Genomic DNA, 18499 nt, shown 5'->3' with positions numbered 1-18499 from the left:
CTTTACGAATGCAAGTCATACACCTCATGACACCGGCTTCAACTTAAGTCACCCTCTCCCATTTACCGAGTTAGCAAAGTAGCAGCAACAAAATACTTTGCGGTCGATAACGGTACATAATCACGACTTTAATTTCATTTCATTTCATCTTCAACTCCTTCCATTCTACCAGTGTGAGCAAATGTTCTGGTCAAGATCATGGTGGATTCTTGTCGCTAGATGATTCAGCAGGGGTGTTCTCTCAGCGAGTCCATCTTAGGAAACGGAACGATGGGCCTTGGTGCTGGGGAGCGATCTTTTATGTCTTGTGATGTACGGCTGGTTTCATGATTCAAGTACATAATCAACATTTCAAACACGTCGAATACGCTGTTGTTTGTGTATATGCAAGCCTCGGAAAATCTGTATATGTCAGAGGGCTGGCATTTCTAGGGCCGCCTCACTGAGCTAGTAGATGACCCTTCTTAAAGGATCTTTGATGAGTGATAGGATGACCTATTGCATGTCTCGAGTTGGTCGAATATGCTCGCGCAGCCACACAGTGTGACGAGGGTAAAGCTCCCTGCCAGCGGGGTCTGTCTTAGACGACGAGTTGATTGTCCAGGCTATATATAGATGGTTGTGCAATGTGCTGGTCTGCAAGCTGGGCGTAGTTGTTCTTCACGAGCAAGTGGCTTTCGCAGCTTTCTTAGGCCTTGGGCCATGTAATCCTGATCATCTCTATGTTTTCAAGGTTTAGTTTGAGCTCCTTGTCTGACATGGGTAGTGCTAATAACCTGGGGTGTATGAAAGTGCAGAGATACTCAGAAATCATGCTGAATGACGGCTCTACGAGAATCTATAACTTGTGGCACTCATCAAGGTAATGGCTGATGCTGAGGTATAATTCCAATTCCATTTGACATATCATGACATCAAGGCTTCTCCCTTCTCCTTCGATCCCACTCTTGATCGCCAACGCGCTCGCGCTTACGATCGCGCTCACGATCGCGCTCAAGGCCGCGCCGCCTCCCACCCGAGAACTCCTTCTCGCGCTCCCGCGGATCGATAACAACAAGGGAGTCAAGGTCCTCCGGATGCTCGCGTTTCCAGCGCAGATCCTTGCCGAGCATGTCCTTCCCGAAGCGGAGTTCGTGCGTCAACCAGCCCCGGTCGTCATCGGCGGCGGCCGTCTCTGCGGCGGCTGTGTCATCCCATGATTTGCACGACTGGCAGTTGGCGATGAAGTGGAGGTCGCAGAGTTGGGCCTCTTCGTCTTCCGGTTCGTTGGTGGCTTGTTCGGAGGGGTGTTTCGTGGTGTCTGAGGCGGAGGTCTTCTCGTGCGAGGCGGACTTCGCGTCTGCGCTTTCGAGCTTCGCTCTGAAGGCGTTGAACATCCGCAAAGCTTCGTCTTCGGCGGCGCTGCTGAAGCCTGTTACGCCGTTGGTGCTGCTGCCGCGGCCGGCGCCGTTGACGGCCCCTGGGGGTGGGCGTTTGCGTCCGCGGATGGCGGTCTCGGGGATCATGGCCTCCAGAGCGGACTTCTTGCGGCCGGTGTCTGCCGCGCCTGTGGCGACGGTGCGCCGCATCGAGGCCTTAAGGCTCTCGATCTCTGCCTTCGTCCGTGATAGTATCGACTGTCTTGCTGGAGGCGATTGGGGCGGCGAGCGGGCGGGGCTTTCAGGGTCAGGGAGGGGAAGCTGTCTCAAGGGGTCTGGAGACTTGGGACGAGATTTGCGCTCGGCGGAGGGGCTTCGTTTCGGGGAGGGCGACCGAGCGCGCTTCCGTGGCTGCTTCTCCGTCCCTTGTGATGTCTTCTTCGGTGCTTCGTCGATCGTCGAGATCCCGGCGTCGACCACCAGAGTCGGGTTGAATTTGGGCTTCGAGGGCCGAACAGGGACATCTTCGTCCCCTTCGTCGCCGCCAAAACTCAACAGCGTCTTGCCCCCTTTAGCCTTCTTCTTCTTCTTCGCCGCGGGTTTCTCCCCCGCCGTCGACGGCGCAGTAGCGATCGTCTCCCGCTTCTTCAGCTTTCCAGCAAACGGCCCCAGCTCCCCAACCTCGCACGAAACCACCTTCACAGGATAAACAGGCCGCTCCGTCCCCTCCACGCGCTCCGCCTCCGCAATCTTCAGCACATTGTAGATACTATCACCCTCGACGCGCCCAAACAGCGTACACTGCCCATTCAGCTCCCGCTCCGTGTTCGCCAGCGTGATGAAGAACTGGCTCCCATAGGTCCCGTCCTCGCTTTTCGCCATCCCCACCAGCCCGCGCCGGTTGAAGCGCAATCGGCTATGTAGCTCATCCGGCAGCACGACCTTCTCGTTCGGATCGCGCGCTTCCGGGTCGTATTCGAATTCGGGGTACTCGTAGATGGAGGTTCCGCCTGAGCCTGTGCCGGTGGGATCGCCGCCCTGGACGATGAAGTCCGGGACAATGCGGTGGAAGATCGTGCCGGCGTAGTAGTTGTCTAGGCAGTGTTGGAGGAAGTTCTTGCACGTGAGGGGGGTTTGGTTGGCGAAGAGGGCGATGTGGATGGGGCCGAAGGTGGTGTTGAGGGTGGCGGATGCGGTGGGCGGGGGCTCGGTGGTGTAATGTGCTGACATGTTGAATTTCTAAGGATAAATATAGGAGGTCTGTCGGGCCAGTGCAGTGCTTTCTGTGATCTCAGCTCTGCCAGTCGGAGGCCGAGCGGATTGAGCTCTACAGCTGTAACAGCTCCAGATGGAATAAAATTTCAGGCCCAATCAAGGTTTGTGAAGTCAGAGCCTGCGAGTCAATGCATAGACTTGTAAAGCATAATCAGACTGGCCCTGGAGTTTGGGGAGGGAGAGCGTAGGTTAGTGGTTGATGCTCGGAGATGAATTTGCGGGAAGTTGGAGCTTCTTTGGGGAAGATTGGAGGGTCACGTCATGTTGCCAGGCGCATGTTTATCCTATGGGTATCTACATCAACAACTCCAGGAAAATTATTTCGTATGGCAGTTGAGATATAAAGAACCTGAACGGCTTTAATCTTCAGTTGTCTTCAGGTAGTTTAAGTTTCTTGCTTTGATACCTAGTATGTTGGCTACTTACACGACATCAACGCATACTTTCGTCTCCTCCTGTTTGTTGATACTCGTTTCTACTTTCTAGTAGCGGAAAATAAACTACGGAGGCTAAGTCCCATGCATCGTCTTATAAGACTGGTTCTGACTGCTGGAGTGTTCATGGCACCAGGACCTTCATCGATGCATTGCGAAGATTTCATTAGGAGAGAGGAAGCATTCATACTGCATAGAATCGTGACATTCGCCTTGCATATCAGATATCATCATCATAGGCGATCTCTAGGTATGTATGTTCAATTAAATCAGTTGATCTCAAACAAAGGGTCCCATACATTGCCGACTGGGTCAAATAATCCATATACATCACTATAACACTGCCCCATGTCAGGGCAACTAGATATCATCAGTCCACATCTTTGAGGATCAGAGGACGAAAACTTACTATACAGGCTCCTGGCCGAATATGATATGCCACATATACTCCATAACCCTTCCGCTGGTATCATCATCCCACGGTGTCTCCATGACCCACCGATGATACCGAAGATAATCACTCAGTGGACGGTCAAGAATCTGTTTCCTCGACACCGCAAACTGAGCGCAACAAGGAACCGCAACGACCTCGGGAACTTTCGTCCCGTTGAAAAAGTAACGCCAAGCGTCTGGAAACGCATGCTCCGCATGTCGGCCTTCGTCTCGAGGCTCACGAAACGGCTGCACTTCATCCGGACAGCCGGGGTACCAGTCGCAGCGCAAATTGACGTAACCGTTGCGCTGGACAAGGCCGACGTTCAGCATGCGGACCGTCTTCACGTTGCTGTGATCAAAGAACTCGGTGTGCCATCCCTTGATACCGTCGCGGTGGCTGTGGAGGAAGATGATGGTTTCGGGGAGTTTGTGGTAGTGGTCAATGATGTACTGTAGGTACACGTTGGCCTCTCGGCCTTTATTCTTCTTCACTCGGAGCGGCGCGTGTGGATCATCCACGGTGTAGATCGCACGCTGCCATCTGTCCGTTGATCGAGCATCAGCTGGCCATACATAACCCCCCTGAGCAGGTACAGACATATCCAGCAAGTGACTTACTCGGGCAGATCCTCAGCGACCCAACTCGTGTCTTCGCTTTTCAATCTTCCCATCACAATCACTCCGTCCCGACGAAACTTCTCGTCAACCATCCATTGAGCCGAGGCGGGCGTTTGCACAGGCACAAGATCAGTGATAGCCGGTCGCCTAGCCCGCGCGACAGACTTAGTCGGCTGGATCTCATCTCCATCGCCAACCTCCTGAGCTCGCACCGGATCACCCTTCGACTCATCCCGGTTCGCCGACAAAGGGTGATTGCCAGATTGCGCGCGCTGGCCCTGTATCGAGCTAAAGCGACAACCCAACGCAAAGACGGCGATGAGGAGTAAAATCGCCGCGCACAGGCGAACGTTGGGTTTCATGGCTTGACGCGTCATCACACTCCCGCAGAGCCAGCTCTGCTATCGGTGCATTCGATGTGAACCTACGAGTGGAGGGAGTTCATCACAGGTAGCTGGATGGAAGGACATTAAAAGTCGTGATCGCTATTGGAAAAAGCGATCTGAGGGATAAGTAGGACTATAGCCGCAAGTCCACGCACGACATCCTACTCCTACCCCTACTCCTCCCAGCGGACTAGCAGACGGCCGCATCAGCGACCCACGAGTGTAGATGTCATGGACTCCTGAGCGATCATCATAGCCCTACCCATTCTACCCCTAGTCCTGCGCTCATGGTTCGAGGCAGGGGCATCGCCGGTTCGAGCCAGCGAAACGGCAAAGACTCACAGAGTCAGTCCAGCGTGAGCATCTTTTATTTTTTGTGGTGGGGGTGGTTTTCGCTGGCAAGCGATAATCTTAATGGCAAGGCCGCCAGATGCAACGCTGTGGGTTGAATCTGGATGTGACTATTTGCCGACTGGCTGCGGACGATGTGGATCCTGGTGAGGAGCTCGTGCCGTGGTTGGTGACCGTCGTCAATCATGGGTAAGTGACATACGTCAGCAGTTCGAGGTATAGTGGTTTAGGGCGAGATCACCTCGAAATCAAAGGAGACGAGGCATGGTAACTTGGTGAGGAGGCAGGTGTAGAGTGTAGACAAGGTCGGAGAGCGCATGGCTGTCGGTGGGAATCTCATTGGGGAGATGGTGGGAGAGTCGACGTGGAGGATTAGTTGATAGTCGCTAGACTCTAGTAGTGATCAAATAAATCCCAGATCAATAGAGAGGCACAGTATCTATCTAGATAGATAGTTGATAATAGATACCAGTATCTCAGAGGATTTCAGAATAGTATCAGTGTTTAGTGATGATCATCAACCATGCTGCGCAAAAGTAGAAAAGGCCTAGGGGCATTGTAGTAATAACACAGCGTTAGCTTGGCAATATCTTATTTATTTAACCTCCTCATGGTTGAATTGATATGGGATAGATGCTTGATTAAGCTATTCCAGATTTTGCTTAACCTTAGGGTCCCAATGTGTGCTGGGACAAAATGATCGACTTTGCCTTTGCAACTATCAATCCTTTCTTTTTAGGCGTAAACATTCATTCCAACTCACTCCCATTCATTGATATCATATACGCATCTCTCATTGAACATATCTTAGTTGCTAGTACCCTTGCAATTGATCATGAGTCTCCACGTTGGTGAAGCCATTCAGACCCTCCCTTCATTTTCCATACTAATCAACATCAAAAGCGGATGCATCGCCTCAAGCCTTCTTAGACCCCTCAACAGTGGTGGTCTCAACCTCAGACACAGCATTCCGCTTCTTGGTAATTCTGAATCCACCGAAAAGCAGGAAGATGGCTTCCAGACCCAGGATCACCGCTAGAGTCACCATGGCACCGATCACACCGGCGACAGGTCGCGACACACCACCCTTGGAGGAGTTCGAGCCCGCAGAGGAAGAGTCGGATCCAGAAGAAGAGACAGCGTAAGCGGCACACGCGCCGCCCGTGTTACCGCACGCCTTGCACCACTGCTCGTCGTCCGTGATGGCAATCTTCTCGGTCAGCGTCACAAAGTCAGACCAGGGGATAGTGGCGCTCGACTGGCCGTACAAGGGGTATTCAGCCGGGGTGGACGAGCTGCTGATGGTGCCGTTGTGGAAGATGAAGCGCACGCTGATCTCGGAGGCGGTGGGGAACTCGTCCGAGGTGGAGTTGGTGATCAGCTCCCAGGCCATGGAGGAGGCGTAGTCCGGGATGCCAGTGAAGTTGACCGTTGCGGCGGGCAGCTGCGCCAGGCCGAAGTACGAGAGGAAGGTGCCGTACGAGCCGAACTGGATGTTCAGCTTGGACTTGCCCTTGGAGGTGATGGTCTTGTTGAGACCCTGGAGCATCTCGCCGGCGAGGGTGGAGCCTGCGACGGCGCGGATAGTCTCGGAGGCGTTGTAGGCCAGGTTGTACTGCTCGATGTTGGCGAGCAGGAACAACTTCTCGCGGATCTCCTCGGAGGGGTAGTCACTGCTCGAGTTGTGGATCGAGGCGACGTTCAGGAAGTCCCAGATGGTGTAGGCGGACTTGAAGCTCATTTTGGAGTCGGTGAAGGTGTCGTTCAGGAACGGTGAGAGCGACTTGTAAAAGTCGCTGGTGGAGGCGAGCAGATCCTCGTACAGCGCTGAGCTGTAGTAGTTGTTGCTGCTGACCTCGGCGTTTTGGCACTCGGTCGCATCCTGCAGCCAGGTGTTGCTCTCGCTGTTGGTACCGGTCTCGATGAGCTCCAGAGGGATCAACTGGTAGCCGTCCAAGGGCGCTTCAACTGTCGTGCCGTTCCCCAGTGTTTGGCTGGCCACGGATCCGACGGGAGGATAGACCCCCTGCAGGAAACCAGTGGCCGAATTCTGAAGCACGTTGTCCGAGGGCGCCGAAGCACCGATCTGGTTGAGATTGACAATTTCCTCGCTGATACCCTGAATGTAATGCGAGGAATTGGAGTTGATGTAGCGGTCATGGTAGTAGCTACCAGTGAGGAACACTTCCTTGTAACCCAGGTCGGTGAGTTGAGTGTTGCCCAGAACCTTGGGCGTCCGATCACCATGACGAGCGAAGATATAAGCTCCAAGAACCTTTTCTGCAGATGCGAGGGGCATGGCCACGAGAGCCAGCAGGACGCTGGTGGGTTGCATCGAAGTCCGCATGGTGAGGAGGCTGCTCAGCAGGTTGACTTATTTAGGGCAGTAGAAGGGAACGAGTTTGGTGACCCTTGTAGTGGGTATCGCGAGTTACTTATAAATTTTGTTGTAGACAATTGGAGGACAACCCGCGGAGTCATGCCGTTGACTGTTATCATGATGACCTCGTTGGAGTCAATTCAAGCGGGGACCAGACTACCACACTGAGGGGTATCCGGGAGCTTGTCTGGATAGTTGGTTCATAAAACTTGTCTAGTAATACTACTGCTGCATCTGACCAGTAGCAGCTGTGAAGGAAATTTGCAGAGCTACCATGCAGGGCGTACTGCTCCAATTCCGAATCACGCATATTGCACCAAAGAAGAGGAGAAATTTTTAGCTAATACCACCACCTATCAAAGAAGATAACAACAATCAGTGGGGGGGGGAGCGATGCCCTGTTCCCGTATCCTTGCGACCGTCGATCTTGGCTTGGAAGTGGAAGTTCTATCTTAGACTCGAGAAACGACGAATAATGGAAAAGAAGGAAAGAAGGAATTGGATCACTCAGAGACGCGAGAAATCCATCGTAGTTCTGCTATCGGGGAAGTCCGCGGACATCTCATCTTGGGCTCTGGCGCTGGATAACAAAGGCGGGGCAGGGAATCTCCATGTTTTTCCTCGGCGCTGCCTCAAGTCGCATGCTCTGCAAAAGAGATGTCTACAAATGGATAAGGTCCAAAAGATTGATCAAAGAGTTGCTTCAAAGTGCGTAGAGGCTCTCTGCAGATGTCTTCTGTTTGAGTTGCACAATAAGTTACTATATTGAAGCTTCATCAAAAGCCAGAAAGCAACAAGCACCCCACTTTACTTCATAGACACTCCATAGGACCCTGCTTGCCCTGAGGTCCTTTGCTCACTTTTTAGTTTAAAGCAAAAGTGGGGTTCCCATTCAATCATTTTTCCTGACAGTTCCTCGAACGACTTGGAGATACTATGCATTACGAATTAATCTCAGTGGATGTTTTCTCCTAGGTCTCTACAGCAAATGGTCAAATTGCAATGAAGGTGAAGCGTGATCTTCAGCGACAGGCGTCCTAAAAGAGGAGACTCCATGTTGATCCATCTTTCTCAGCATGAGATTGCGCATTCTGAATTGTATAGAGTATCGAAGTACGGAGTATGCTGTGTGGGTATATTGTGAGGTGAGCGCCCAAATAAGCTTTGGGTAGCCCGGAATCTTGAACTATCTACTCTGTGGACCGTCTATTCCAATATCAGGAATCGTGCCTCTCGTTCCTTGACTTCCGTTGCCCGGAAATACCGGCTATGCACCATCAAATGTCTCCAATACTATGTCGGGCTGGCGTACTCCGTACGTCGGGGACCTGTTTTGTGAGCGGTGCATTGTCGAAGCTGACCCGCTTCTGGATTGCCAGAGCACAAAGCCATTGGCTCTTTGATCGACAGTGTTTCCCCAGGAACCATTCAAGATGCTTTATCCTTCTCTAACAACGTCAAATGCCTGAATCACCGAGCTTTTGCGTCCATCAACTCGCACCCATTTCGTATCACGCCCACCATTCCACCGGTCTGCATGGTCTCTGATCCACCGGCCGAAAGCCGGAATTCAATATCTGCAAGACCTTCTAGCCAAGTGATTCTTGTCTGAGGCGGCACTTCCAGTTGTTGCAGTTGTTCCGCTAAAGCTGAAAGTATGTCGGCCAAGGCGAGACCCTTGTTGGCCTTTAGTGTGTTGACAGTATTCAGACAGGATGTGACATCGCTGGTTGAAAGAAGTGTAGTCATGATTTCCTGGATATCGGATGGATGTGGTGCAGCAATGCACTCGTAAATCGTTTCGTTCGTGATAATCTCGGGTTCGGATTGAGGTTCGTCCTTCATTGCATTTTTCATCGGCAGTGGTTTGCCTGGGCCATCACGGTCAGTACCCAAGTTCTGCTTTAAAAGATAGTAAAATCCTTACTGCTCGCATGGCAAGCCTGAAGCACGTTCAGTGCACGACGCATGTCACCCTTGCTCAACCTCACTAAACTACTCACAGCTTCTGGCTGGATATGGACCTGCTCCTTTTCGATCACCTGATCTACTAGCGACCGGATGTCCTGCTCTTTCAAGGGGCTGAAGCGGAAGCGAGTGCACCGTGAAAGCAGAGCCGGTGACAGTTTGTGTGTGTAGTTGGCGATAATACAGAATCTCGTATTCGCCGTATATCGCTCCATGATCCGTCGCAAAGCCATCTGAGCGGTCGACGTCATCGCATCAGCTTCGTCAAGTATAATCAACTTGAACGAAGCTAATGAAGAGCCACTGGAGGCAGACGGGGGCGCCATGGAAAAGATTTGCTTCGTGCCTGATTGATAGGGTTAGACCTTCCTTGCAAGAGCCAACAATCAAAGTATGGTATGGACGTACTGGCAAAAGTCTTAATCTGCTCGCGCACTACATCGATACCTCTATCGTCACTAGCATTGAGTTCGAGCACCATTTGCCGCATATTGTTGCTGCCATAGATTCGTCTTGCGAGCGCGAGGATAGTGGATGTTTTACCGGTTCCCGGGGGACCATAAAGCAGAAGATGGGGTAATCGCTGCAATCACATTAGTATGGATACATCTCGATTATGCCTTTGACACATACATTTGCTTCGACGAATTTGTTAATGGTAGCGAGGATGTCTTGATGACCAGAGACGTCGTCTAGGGTATTTGGCCGGTACTTCTCTACCCTGCGGGCTCAATCAGTGATGCAGTTAGAAAGGTATATGCCAAGTGCTGACCATGGTAAGTTGTCTTGAGCTTCAACTGGCAAATCTGCAGCTGGTCTCTTAGCTCTCTTGCTGGCGTTGTCGGAGCTGAATTGGATCGCGCTCTTGGGTGCCGGGACATCAACATCCATCTCATCCTCGTGATCAGACATTTTTAAAAGTCAACCTAAACAGTAATGTTGGCGGGATCAACAGGAAGAAAAGTCAGACCAATGCTGTCTGGCGCTCTGTAAACAGTAGTCTCAGAAATGAAGCTTGACGCGTCGAAACTCCGCCAGCGCGTAAAGAGATTCGGAGCCGGAAAATCATGGGGAGGGCAGCAAAGGTATGGTTTGCCTTAGTTGGGTTTAGGCGCATCTGGTGATGACATGAATGGGAACCTCCCGCTGTCTGGCAGCAGCACCGCCTTACGACAACTATCCCGCTTCGTTTATTGCTCGGAGATTCCTCATTACACAGGTTCTAAGAGGGTTGAGCATATTTATCGCTATAGAACAAAATGCCGGTACGAGCTACTCAATTGAACACTTGACAGGTCATTCCATGTTCCCTCCTGACGCTGATTAGGCCTACCATTCCATCTTCCTTGAGGACCGGGATGTTCCCGTAATAGGTATGAATGCATGCGCTTCATCGCGCACCACTCCTTCAAGCGATCCATGAATTTTTTCCGCCATCACTGCGACGGACCTTTCACTGATATCGGGCCTCACCGTCTACCTCCAGGCAATTTCCCTGTCCTCCCCCTTCGCACCCGTACTCGCGGCCCCGCATACACCCTCCCCTCGCTGCCCGCCGATGTCTCCGAAACCGATGTGCCCCCCGACAGCGACTCGTACGACTGCGTAGACGAAATCCTGTCTCTTTTCCGCGCCAATGTGCTCTTCCGGAACTTTGAGATCAACGGACCTGCAGACCGCATGCTCATCTACGGCACGCTGTTCATCAGTGAATGTCTGGGGAAGGTCAAGCCGGGCATGACCTCTCGCGAGGCTGAGAAGGTACTATTGCGACCGGTATTGTGCCAAGGGGTTTGCTGATGGGCATATATCAGGCTTTGATTAATGTTTCGCTTGACCATTTCGCTATTCCCGGCGATGTGTCCTTCCCTCTGAACCAGGCGTTCGAGCCTCCGCGAGACCGCCAGGATGCAGAGACCCTGAGACAGTACGTTTGCAATTTCTTTGAACAAGATTGAGGCGCTGGGGTTAATATGTTTTGGTTGTTAGATATCTTTCTCAAGTACGACAGGAGATCGCTATCCGACTACATGCTCGGCTATACGCTGGCGGTGAAGGGCCTTCAAAGGTAGACTGGTACTGCCCCTTAATCGAACAGACTCAGTATACTGACTTCTTGACTCTCAGTGGTGGCTGAGCTTTGCGAAGAGGAAGTTTATGGGAAAGAGCCTCTAGATGGTTGAGACATGGATATGTTTTTTGCTTTATGACCAGCTCCTGTAACAGCAGCGTTCTGAGATATTTCCTGGTTCCCTCGAACGAAGGGCTGCAATTGTTATTTCACTGTGACATACTCTAGCATGGCCGGGTCCATCCATCTAACCTGGAGAGACCCTGCCACGCGCCTGTTTTAAAGGTTGATCGAGTTCACTTGGCGTGCCAGTCAGCACATAGGTCTCGGATACTCCATCTCTCGAACGAAACAGAACCTCTAACCGCATACAATGTGCAACATTATATGTGATGTATTCCTTACCCCTTGGTGACTTCGTTTCAAGAACAGTGTGTCACTCCCGGGGATTTGCGGTCTACACTATGATATATATCATGACTGCATCTCAACATCCACACCACTTCCACTGTCCGCTGGTGTTGCAGATTCTTGTTTGGCTGCCACCTTCCTCCTCTTCCGGCTTGGGTTACCCGCCGCTTGGATGTTCTGATGGGACGGAAATACACGAATAGCATGAAAAATATAACCTTCAGCGCCACCACGTCCCGACATCAGCGGGTGTGTGCGCCCAGGAAGTACTTGCCACGTGCGTACTCGAGAGGTCTCGATCGTGGGCGCGAGCAAGAGGGACGGGTCGAGTGCGAAATCCTTATCTAATTCTGAGAAGTCCGGTTCCTGAGGTTTCTTCTCGCTATCCTCGCTATGCTCCTGCAGAGACAGTTGTAGACTGTGCTGAGCGATAATCTCTCGTTTTCGAGTGATGTAAGCTGTCCTCCTAGGAGTCGAATATAGATCGACCAGCTCGGTCAGAGGCTCAATGGTGGGAGAATAGACCACCACCGGCGCTGAGCCCGCCAGTAGTGGGACAGTGTGTTTGAGTACACTTGCCGGTTCCATTAGCGTTGCGACAATGAGGCCGTCAAAGTTGCCGGCTCGAGCCTCGTCAACGACCCGCCGTACCCGCTCCCAGCGACTCCGCTTTTTGTAGTATGCGCTGCGTCTGTTGGACTTGAAAGTGGCAAGAGTCTCGTCAGGGACTACTTCGGGCTCATTGGCGTAGATAGTATCTGCATGAGGGTCCAAAAGTTGCATCCACGAAACGGTCTTCATGTGCTTGTAAAGAGGATGCGACTCGTCGGGATTGTCTTGATCGTAGCCGAAGTATCTCAGTAATGATAAGCTAGGCTGCTTGTTCGCATGGATGACAGTGATTGAATTGCCCGATGCAGACATATGACGGCGACGGGCCAGAGCGTGGGCCATGGCGTTCGTGGGTTGTTGCTCGCCACTTTCGCCAGAGTCTTTGGTGAATTCTTGGTCCTCGTCCTCCTGATCATGAGGGTACAGGATGCCCATTCTTTCGGCCATCGCGGCAACTATCAAGCCACCCGTTTCGTCAACCACCAGGTAACGACCGTTAGGTTTTGACGCAATAGCCCCATCGAACGACGAATGTCCCCCGTGATGCACATTACCCCAGCACCCAATCAGACCTATTGACTCGTCACGAAGCTCCATTGTTTTCATCGCCTCTTTCCCTTCCAGCATATAGTTGGCCAAAAGACTAACGTCCACGGGGAGGACTGTGAATCGCTTCAGGAACTTCTTCCGTTTCCGTAATGTGTATTTTGCGAGGGAAAATGCTGTCTTCTGGTCCAATGCGGAATGCGACTCCAACAGCTTCTCAATGATCTCTCTCCCTGCGCCGGTAGAAACTTTCTTCAGAGCCTCGATTTCTTCTGCTGTCATTTTCTGGGTTGATGCGTCGTCGACGATCTCGCGATTGGTCCGTATCGGGATTCCTTCCTCGTTCACCTCGATGTCGTCGCTCTCGCCTTCTCCCTCAGCGATGAGAGACTCAGCATGCAGCTCAGCTGGAGGGACAATGCGAAGGCAATCGTCATTGTTCTCGCCCGAAACGTCAATGATCTCGAAGGTCAGGTAGAATGGACGGCCTATAATCGTGTTGGCAGGGAAGCTCCCGTATTTTCCCAGGAATACTACTCTGAGTCCAGAGTTAGTATATTGAAGGATGTGAAGGTCATCGGTATAATAACATACGTATTCGGCACGAGTCTGACAATTTTTGTAAGCTCAGACGGAAGTCGCAGAGCGACATGCTGGTAAGGACGAATGTAGGAATGCATTGTCGGAAACTGAATCAACGAACATCGATTCAAGCTTCAGCAGTAATACATGTCTCGCGGTAGACGTGCCACTGCAGTTGAATGCGGACTTGAAATGTTGCGCAACAATCTCTGCTGTATCACCGATAACCAAAATTGCCCTCTTTTTTCCTTTTTCTCATGACGATAACGCACGGGCCACATCAGTCTGCAATCTTGATAACAAATTACATAAGCAGCCTATCGTTGCAGATCTCGGAAAAAAGATCTTACGCCTCAAGCCACAATACATCATAGGAGATGTGGCTGAAGAAGTATTTACCATACAATACCGATTAAACGCCACTTTAGAGCGGCTCCAGGCAGCGAAATTGGACCCTTGTGACGATTGGGCGTACGATACGACCCGATTTTCTCCACATCGCCAACCCCAGAGTTACCTGGTAACCTAGGTAGAGATAGCTTATGGAAATCTGGATGCCTGCTCCCAACATGTATATGGATTTGTTCAATTTCCTCCCTTGGCCTTTCGAAATCAATTTTTCGTCCTGATTCTGGCGAGCTCACTTGTCATTCAGTAACAATAAATGACGCAAACTGACATGGCGTTGTTTTTATATGCATCCTGCTAGTCCGTGGCTGAGCACTGTTGCCCGCTTCTGAGCCACCGGTTACGTATACATCTTCAACAATCCTGAACAATAGCATCAAGCCACCGGCGACTCTGCCACGATTCTACATGCATTCAGAGAGGTTTTTGAGGTTAGCAGTGCTTACCCATCATTTAGCTCCTTCCACTTTAGAACAACTCTAGGTATCTGGCCATCCTAAGCCCTTTATCCAAACAAGGCGGACCGCTGAACAACTGGCGGGCCTCAAGAGCTTGTCTTCATCAGATTGACGCCTCAGAGGCTAATCATGGCAGCTATAGGACAAATTCGCCTCCATGGTTCTTCGAAAACGTGCACCGCCGCATCTCTATAGTCTCAATTTAGGAAATGCTCGCTCTGAGCCTCGCTCTCCAATCTCACCAACCTCTCCGACCGCGAAATCAGCTACCTCGCCCTCTCCCAAGCGCCTGACTCGTCCAAGGAGGGCAAAAAGCTCTCCTCATCCTTATCAAATACCCTCGGAAGATTCTATTTATTCCCCTGATCTCACTACTTCGCCAGCATTCGACTTGATGCCTCTGGAACAAGCTCAGAAGTCCCCTGTGGGGACTCTGTCCAGCGATACCGCCAACCCATGGGCGGATGATGTGGTGGAAAGGTCTGATAAGACTCATTCTGTCTCTGAAGATCCCGCGGTCCCTGCTATGGAACCACTGCACGGTACGACACTAGATAGTAGAAGGGGCGATCGCGTACCTTCGATCGTCGTTGCGGGCACTCAGAGAAGGATGGCTGCAAATGAATGGCAAGAGGTTAACAACAGTGCGAATTGGGAGCCACCTATTCAACTGCAATCCAACAACCCTTTCTTGAAAGCGAAACAACCCGATGAGAATCCTTGGGGCTCGAACAATCTACGACCATCACACGGGGATGGTTCAAGTGATCGATTGAGTCAGAGTAGGTTGTTGCCGGCCATTCTCTCTTCGATTTCACTGCTTATAATATTCTAGGCGAAGGTTATATTCCAATGACTGCGCGCTTGTCGCTTTTAGACCAGTCAGGACCTGAGTCTCCATGGGCTGAAGAACGTCCAGAGGCAGCTACGCAGTCTTCCGCGTGGCAAAACAGTCGAATGGACACTCAAAATATGGCTCCCATTCCTCACGTGGTCCGCGAGAATGGCTCGGCATCTCCTTTCCAGACATCACCTTTAGGCAACGAGCATGGGTACTCGTCGCAATATCTGCAACAGACAGATCATGGGTTGCTTGCTCCAGAAAGCGGCATTCAAACTCCTTACGCGACTGATTCTACCATGACGACTCCATCTTCCCATGAGCTGATCGAACTCGATGAACCCTCTCATGCAAGCGCTGAAGGCGCTGAAGCCACTTCACAGCTTCAACCACAGAACATCTCAGCCACGCCTGCGCCACCATTGCCGCAGCGCCCGGACGGCTTACAGGGAAATTCAACTCAAGCCCCACCACTACCATCGAGAAACACTGAATTGTCCGAAGTAGACGAGCAGCAGCAGAACGAGCAGAGATCCGAGACATATTCGATCCGACATGTCAATTGGACAGACCACACAGGAAAATTGCGAGAGTCTCCGGTGCTAGTTCAAAACAAAAACGGGCCATGTCCGTTACTAGCCCTTGTCAATACGCTAGTACTGCGTGCGGATCAGGGCTCGCAGTCACCAATTGTTAGGGCGCTGCAGACCAAAGAACAGATCTCTCTCGGTTTGTTGATTGAGGCATTGTTCGATGAATTGACGACTCGCGTGGGGACCGATGGTGAACTTCCAGATATCGAGGCGCTCAGTCGCTTCCTGACGATGCTGCACACGGGAATGAACGTCAACCCTCGACTTACTTTGGTACGGAGATCATTATCTGCAAGGTTCATGAAAAATCAGTACTGACAGTGACGCAGGAATCGCATGACGCCCCAGGCACCTTCCTAGATACAGACGACATCCGGCTCTACAGTACTTTTGGCATTCCGCTCGTACACGGTTGGGTCGCATCACCCGCAAGCGAAGCTGATGGGGCACTGAAGAGACTGGCACAATACTATGAAGATGTCCAATTGCTGCCCTTTCGCAAACAGGAACTTGAAGATCGTGTCTTTCGAGGGGAAACGCTAACATGGGAGGAGGAACAAGTCATGAAAGATATTCAGGCAATCCAGAGATTTACTGAAATTGAGAACGCCACTCAGTTGAGCACATTTGGCTTGGGCCATCTTACCGAGAAAATGCGCCCTGGATCTTTCTCAATCTTGTTCCGCAATGATCATTTCTCGACTGTCTATAAGCATCCTCAGCGGCATCAACTGTTTACCCTGGTCACCGATGCCGGTTATTCCAATCACGCGGAAGTTGTCTGGGAGTGTCTCGTTGATGTTAATGGATTCAACGCAGAATTCTTCTCGGGCGATTTTCGCCCCGTTGGTCATGCTCCATCCGGAACGGATCCATCTGGGCCGCGAACCTCCAGCAACAGAACGAACGTACCCTCTGTTCCAAGTGAAGATAGAACAAGTGCATTGTCTCCCCAGGAGCAAGCCGATGCTGACTACGCCTACGCGCTATCTCTTCAATATCAGGAAGAAGAACGCCGGGAAAGAGAGAGCAATAACCAGTCACGCAGTCAACGAGCTTCGGCCCCCAACTATCCCCCAGGGGCTGCTTGGGGTCCAGACTCGGCTCACCGACGTGCAGCGAGTGTAGCAAATGGTAGCGGTAGTCGACACACGCCGGACAACCGCTCTTCAAGGCATGGCCAAGGTCCTGGGCGATCTTCTCAATCGCGATTCGAAAACGGTCGTGGCGCCAGCAACAACGCTGAAGATATCCCTCCTCCATCCTACGAACAGGCGGCCACCAACCCAGCACACTCCCCACGAGACAGTCCTGGCAGTGCTTTACCTCAGGACGTCCGATATCAAAGACACTCGTTGGGACGGCGAGTAGCCACAAGTTCTGTTGCAGCAGGCCCAGCAGATCGGGCCAAAGATCGAAACAAAGACTGCGTGGTCATGTAGTGCCTTCGCTATCAGGGCTCTGCGTCTCCCTAGTGGCGTCTTGACAAATGATCTCGAGGACGCATACCAAGAACAAGTCGTGGTGCATATCACGAACCCTATCAATTTTCGGCAATGATTTTTACTGTCTTTTGACGACGCAACGACATGATGCTGTGTACTTTATATAGATACCACGGGAGAGGCATGTTTTGAATTTTCAATGATTGATAGATAAAGAAGTTCGGAGTTCTGTAACAAGCTGGTTCATCTAGATAATGCTGCTATAATACACCCCATCTTGTCTGGATATCTTCACATGTATCTGGAGAATCAGCGCAGCAGCCAAGGTACCTACGAGGAACAACAGTTGACGTGATTTGGGTCAAGGTCTGACTGTAGCATCAGATCACATGATGCATCTCAGTCCCTGCACTATCAGCACTTCAAGCAACCTCGATCCCTGTGTCCTGAACGAAGATGAAGCTCTCCTCGATGGTAATAAAATACTCAATACAGCCCAGCCATGAATGGGGGAACTTTTTCAACTTTTGATTACTGATGTCCTCCGATTCTCCTCTGCATCAAGAAGCCTCGCAATCACGACATCCCGCTCAGGGTCTTCAGCGACATGGATGATTACCCACTTTCCCTAATCCTCCACGGACAGCGACTTCATTGTCGGGACCATGAAGATGCGGGGTTGCGGAGACCAATAGCATGAGGATGTATTTATCCCTTGTTCCTTGATGCAGCAGTTCTTGGTTGAAGAGCTAACCATGTGTGATGTGTAGTAACCAGGTGTTTCTCCCTGCAGGAGTTTTGTCATTACTCGACCTCAATGGAGAAGATCTTTCCCAATCAGGCATTACTTTCTCTGAATTTTGGTCTGAGACACTTGCTGAGACCCCGAATTATGTCGTTCTTCAGAAATTAAAGGCCTTGGGGTTCCACAACACCAGTGATGGCGTTCGCTTTCTGATGCTGTTATTGGAGGAATTATGTTCATGCAAGCGCAGCAGAAGTTACCTAGGACAGTCCAATCTATCAGTCCCCAGATTCCTTTCGCGGCCAAAACGACCTAATTTCGAGATCCACCCTCAATCTCCTTCTGTCAATCAAGCCCAACCCAGTCAATGATTGACCTTTGAGGCTTTGACAACATAGATTCGGTCCGCCGGTCCGCCGGTTGAGTTGACTTGTTCTGTCACTCCACTTTAACCAATATGCCGGACGATCATGGCCATGCGAAATGCGTAGACTCTGCCGAGTCCCTTGCAACAAGCGCGTCTGTCATGCCCTGTCTCAATTCGGGGTCCTGCTACCAGGAAAACAATGCGGACGGGCCTGA

At 51.3% G+C, this 18499-nt stretch overlaps 7 protein-coding genes across 7 annotated transcripts; 2 read left to right on the top strand and 5 right to left on the bottom strand.

The window, feature by feature from the left end:
* Positions 1-914: 914 nt before the first annotated feature.
* Positions 915-2588, bottom strand: cwc27 (putative peptidyl-prolyl cis-trans isomerase; the record flags this gene model as incomplete). Its single annotated transcript, XM_026757812.1, has 1 exon — positions 915-2588. The coding sequence occupies one exon, from the start codon at positions 2586-2588 to the stop codon at positions 915-917; it is 1674 nt and encodes a 557-aa protein (XP_026614025.1).
* Positions 2589-3475: 887 nt separating this feature from the next.
* CDV56_103997 (DUF3431 domain-containing protein) lies at positions 3476-4482 on the bottom strand (the record flags this gene model as incomplete). The annotated part of the gene is made up of 2 exons (XM_026757616.1): positions 3476-4043; positions 4121-4482. 2 exons carry the CDS (start codon positions 4480-4482, stop codon positions 3476-3478), a joined length of 930 nt encoding a protein of 309 aa, XP_026614024.1.
* Positions 4483-5773: 1291 nt separating this feature from the next.
* On the bottom strand, positions 5774-7204 carry CDV56_103724 (histidine phosphatase family protein; the record flags this gene model as incomplete). The annotated part of the gene is made up of 1 exon (XM_026757343.1): positions 5774-7204. One exon carries the CDS (start codon positions 7202-7204, stop codon positions 5774-5776), a length of 1431 nt encoding a protein of 476 aa, XP_026614023.1.
* A 1503-nt stretch (positions 7205-8707) lies between these two features.
* On the bottom strand, positions 8708-10117 carry CDV56_103424 (replication factor C subunit 3; the record flags this gene model as incomplete). Its single annotated transcript, XM_026757043.1, has 6 exons — positions 8708-9108; positions 9165-9180; positions 9241-9551; positions 9614-9788; positions 9839-9926; positions 9978-10117. The coding sequence occupies 6 exons, from the start codon at positions 10115-10117 to the stop codon at positions 8708-8710; spliced, it is 1131 nt and encodes a 376-aa protein (XP_026614022.1).
* A 347-nt stretch (positions 10118-10464) lies between these two features.
* On the top strand, positions 10465-11380 carry CDV56_103288 (actin-related protein 2/3 complex subunit 3; the record flags this gene model as incomplete). The annotated part of the gene is made up of 6 exons (XM_026756907.1): positions 10465-10470; positions 10533-10578; positions 10692-10966; positions 11020-11132; positions 11195-11273; positions 11333-11380. The coding sequence occupies 6 exons, from the start codon at positions 10465-10467 to the stop codon at positions 11378-11380; spliced, it is 567 nt and encodes a 188-aa protein (XP_026614021.1).
* A 370-nt stretch (positions 11381-11750) lies between these two features.
* On the bottom strand, positions 11751-13525 carry trm6 (tRNA 1-methyladenosine methyltransferase subunit GCD10; the record flags this gene model as incomplete). The annotated part of the gene is made up of 2 exons (XM_026756655.1): positions 11751-13383; positions 13440-13525. The coding sequence occupies 2 exons, from the start codon at positions 13523-13525 to the stop codon at positions 11751-11753; spliced, it is 1719 nt and encodes a 572-aa protein (XP_026614020.1).
* Positions 13526-14450: 925 nt separating this feature from the next.
* On the top strand, positions 14451-17169 carry CDV56_102595 (uncharacterized protein; the record flags this gene model as incomplete). Its single annotated transcript, XM_026756214.1, has 3 exons — positions 14451-15075; positions 15129-16000; positions 16057-17169. 3 exons carry the CDS (start codon positions 14451-14453, stop codon positions 17167-17169), a joined length of 2610 nt encoding a protein of 869 aa, XP_026614019.1.
* Positions 17170-18499: the final 1330 nt, after the last annotated feature.

Source organism: Aspergillus thermomutatus (assembly GCF_002237265.1).
Source record: "Aspergillus thermomutatus strain HMR AF 39 chromosome Unknown NODE_107, whole genome shotgun sequence".
NCBI classification, from domain to species: domain Eukaryota; kingdom Fungi; phylum Ascomycota; class Eurotiomycetes; order Eurotiales; family Aspergillaceae; genus Aspergillus; species Aspergillus thermomutatus.
The sequence above is the reverse complement of the archived record's forward strand: the minus strand, read 5'-3'. Positions and strand labels throughout refer to the sequence as shown.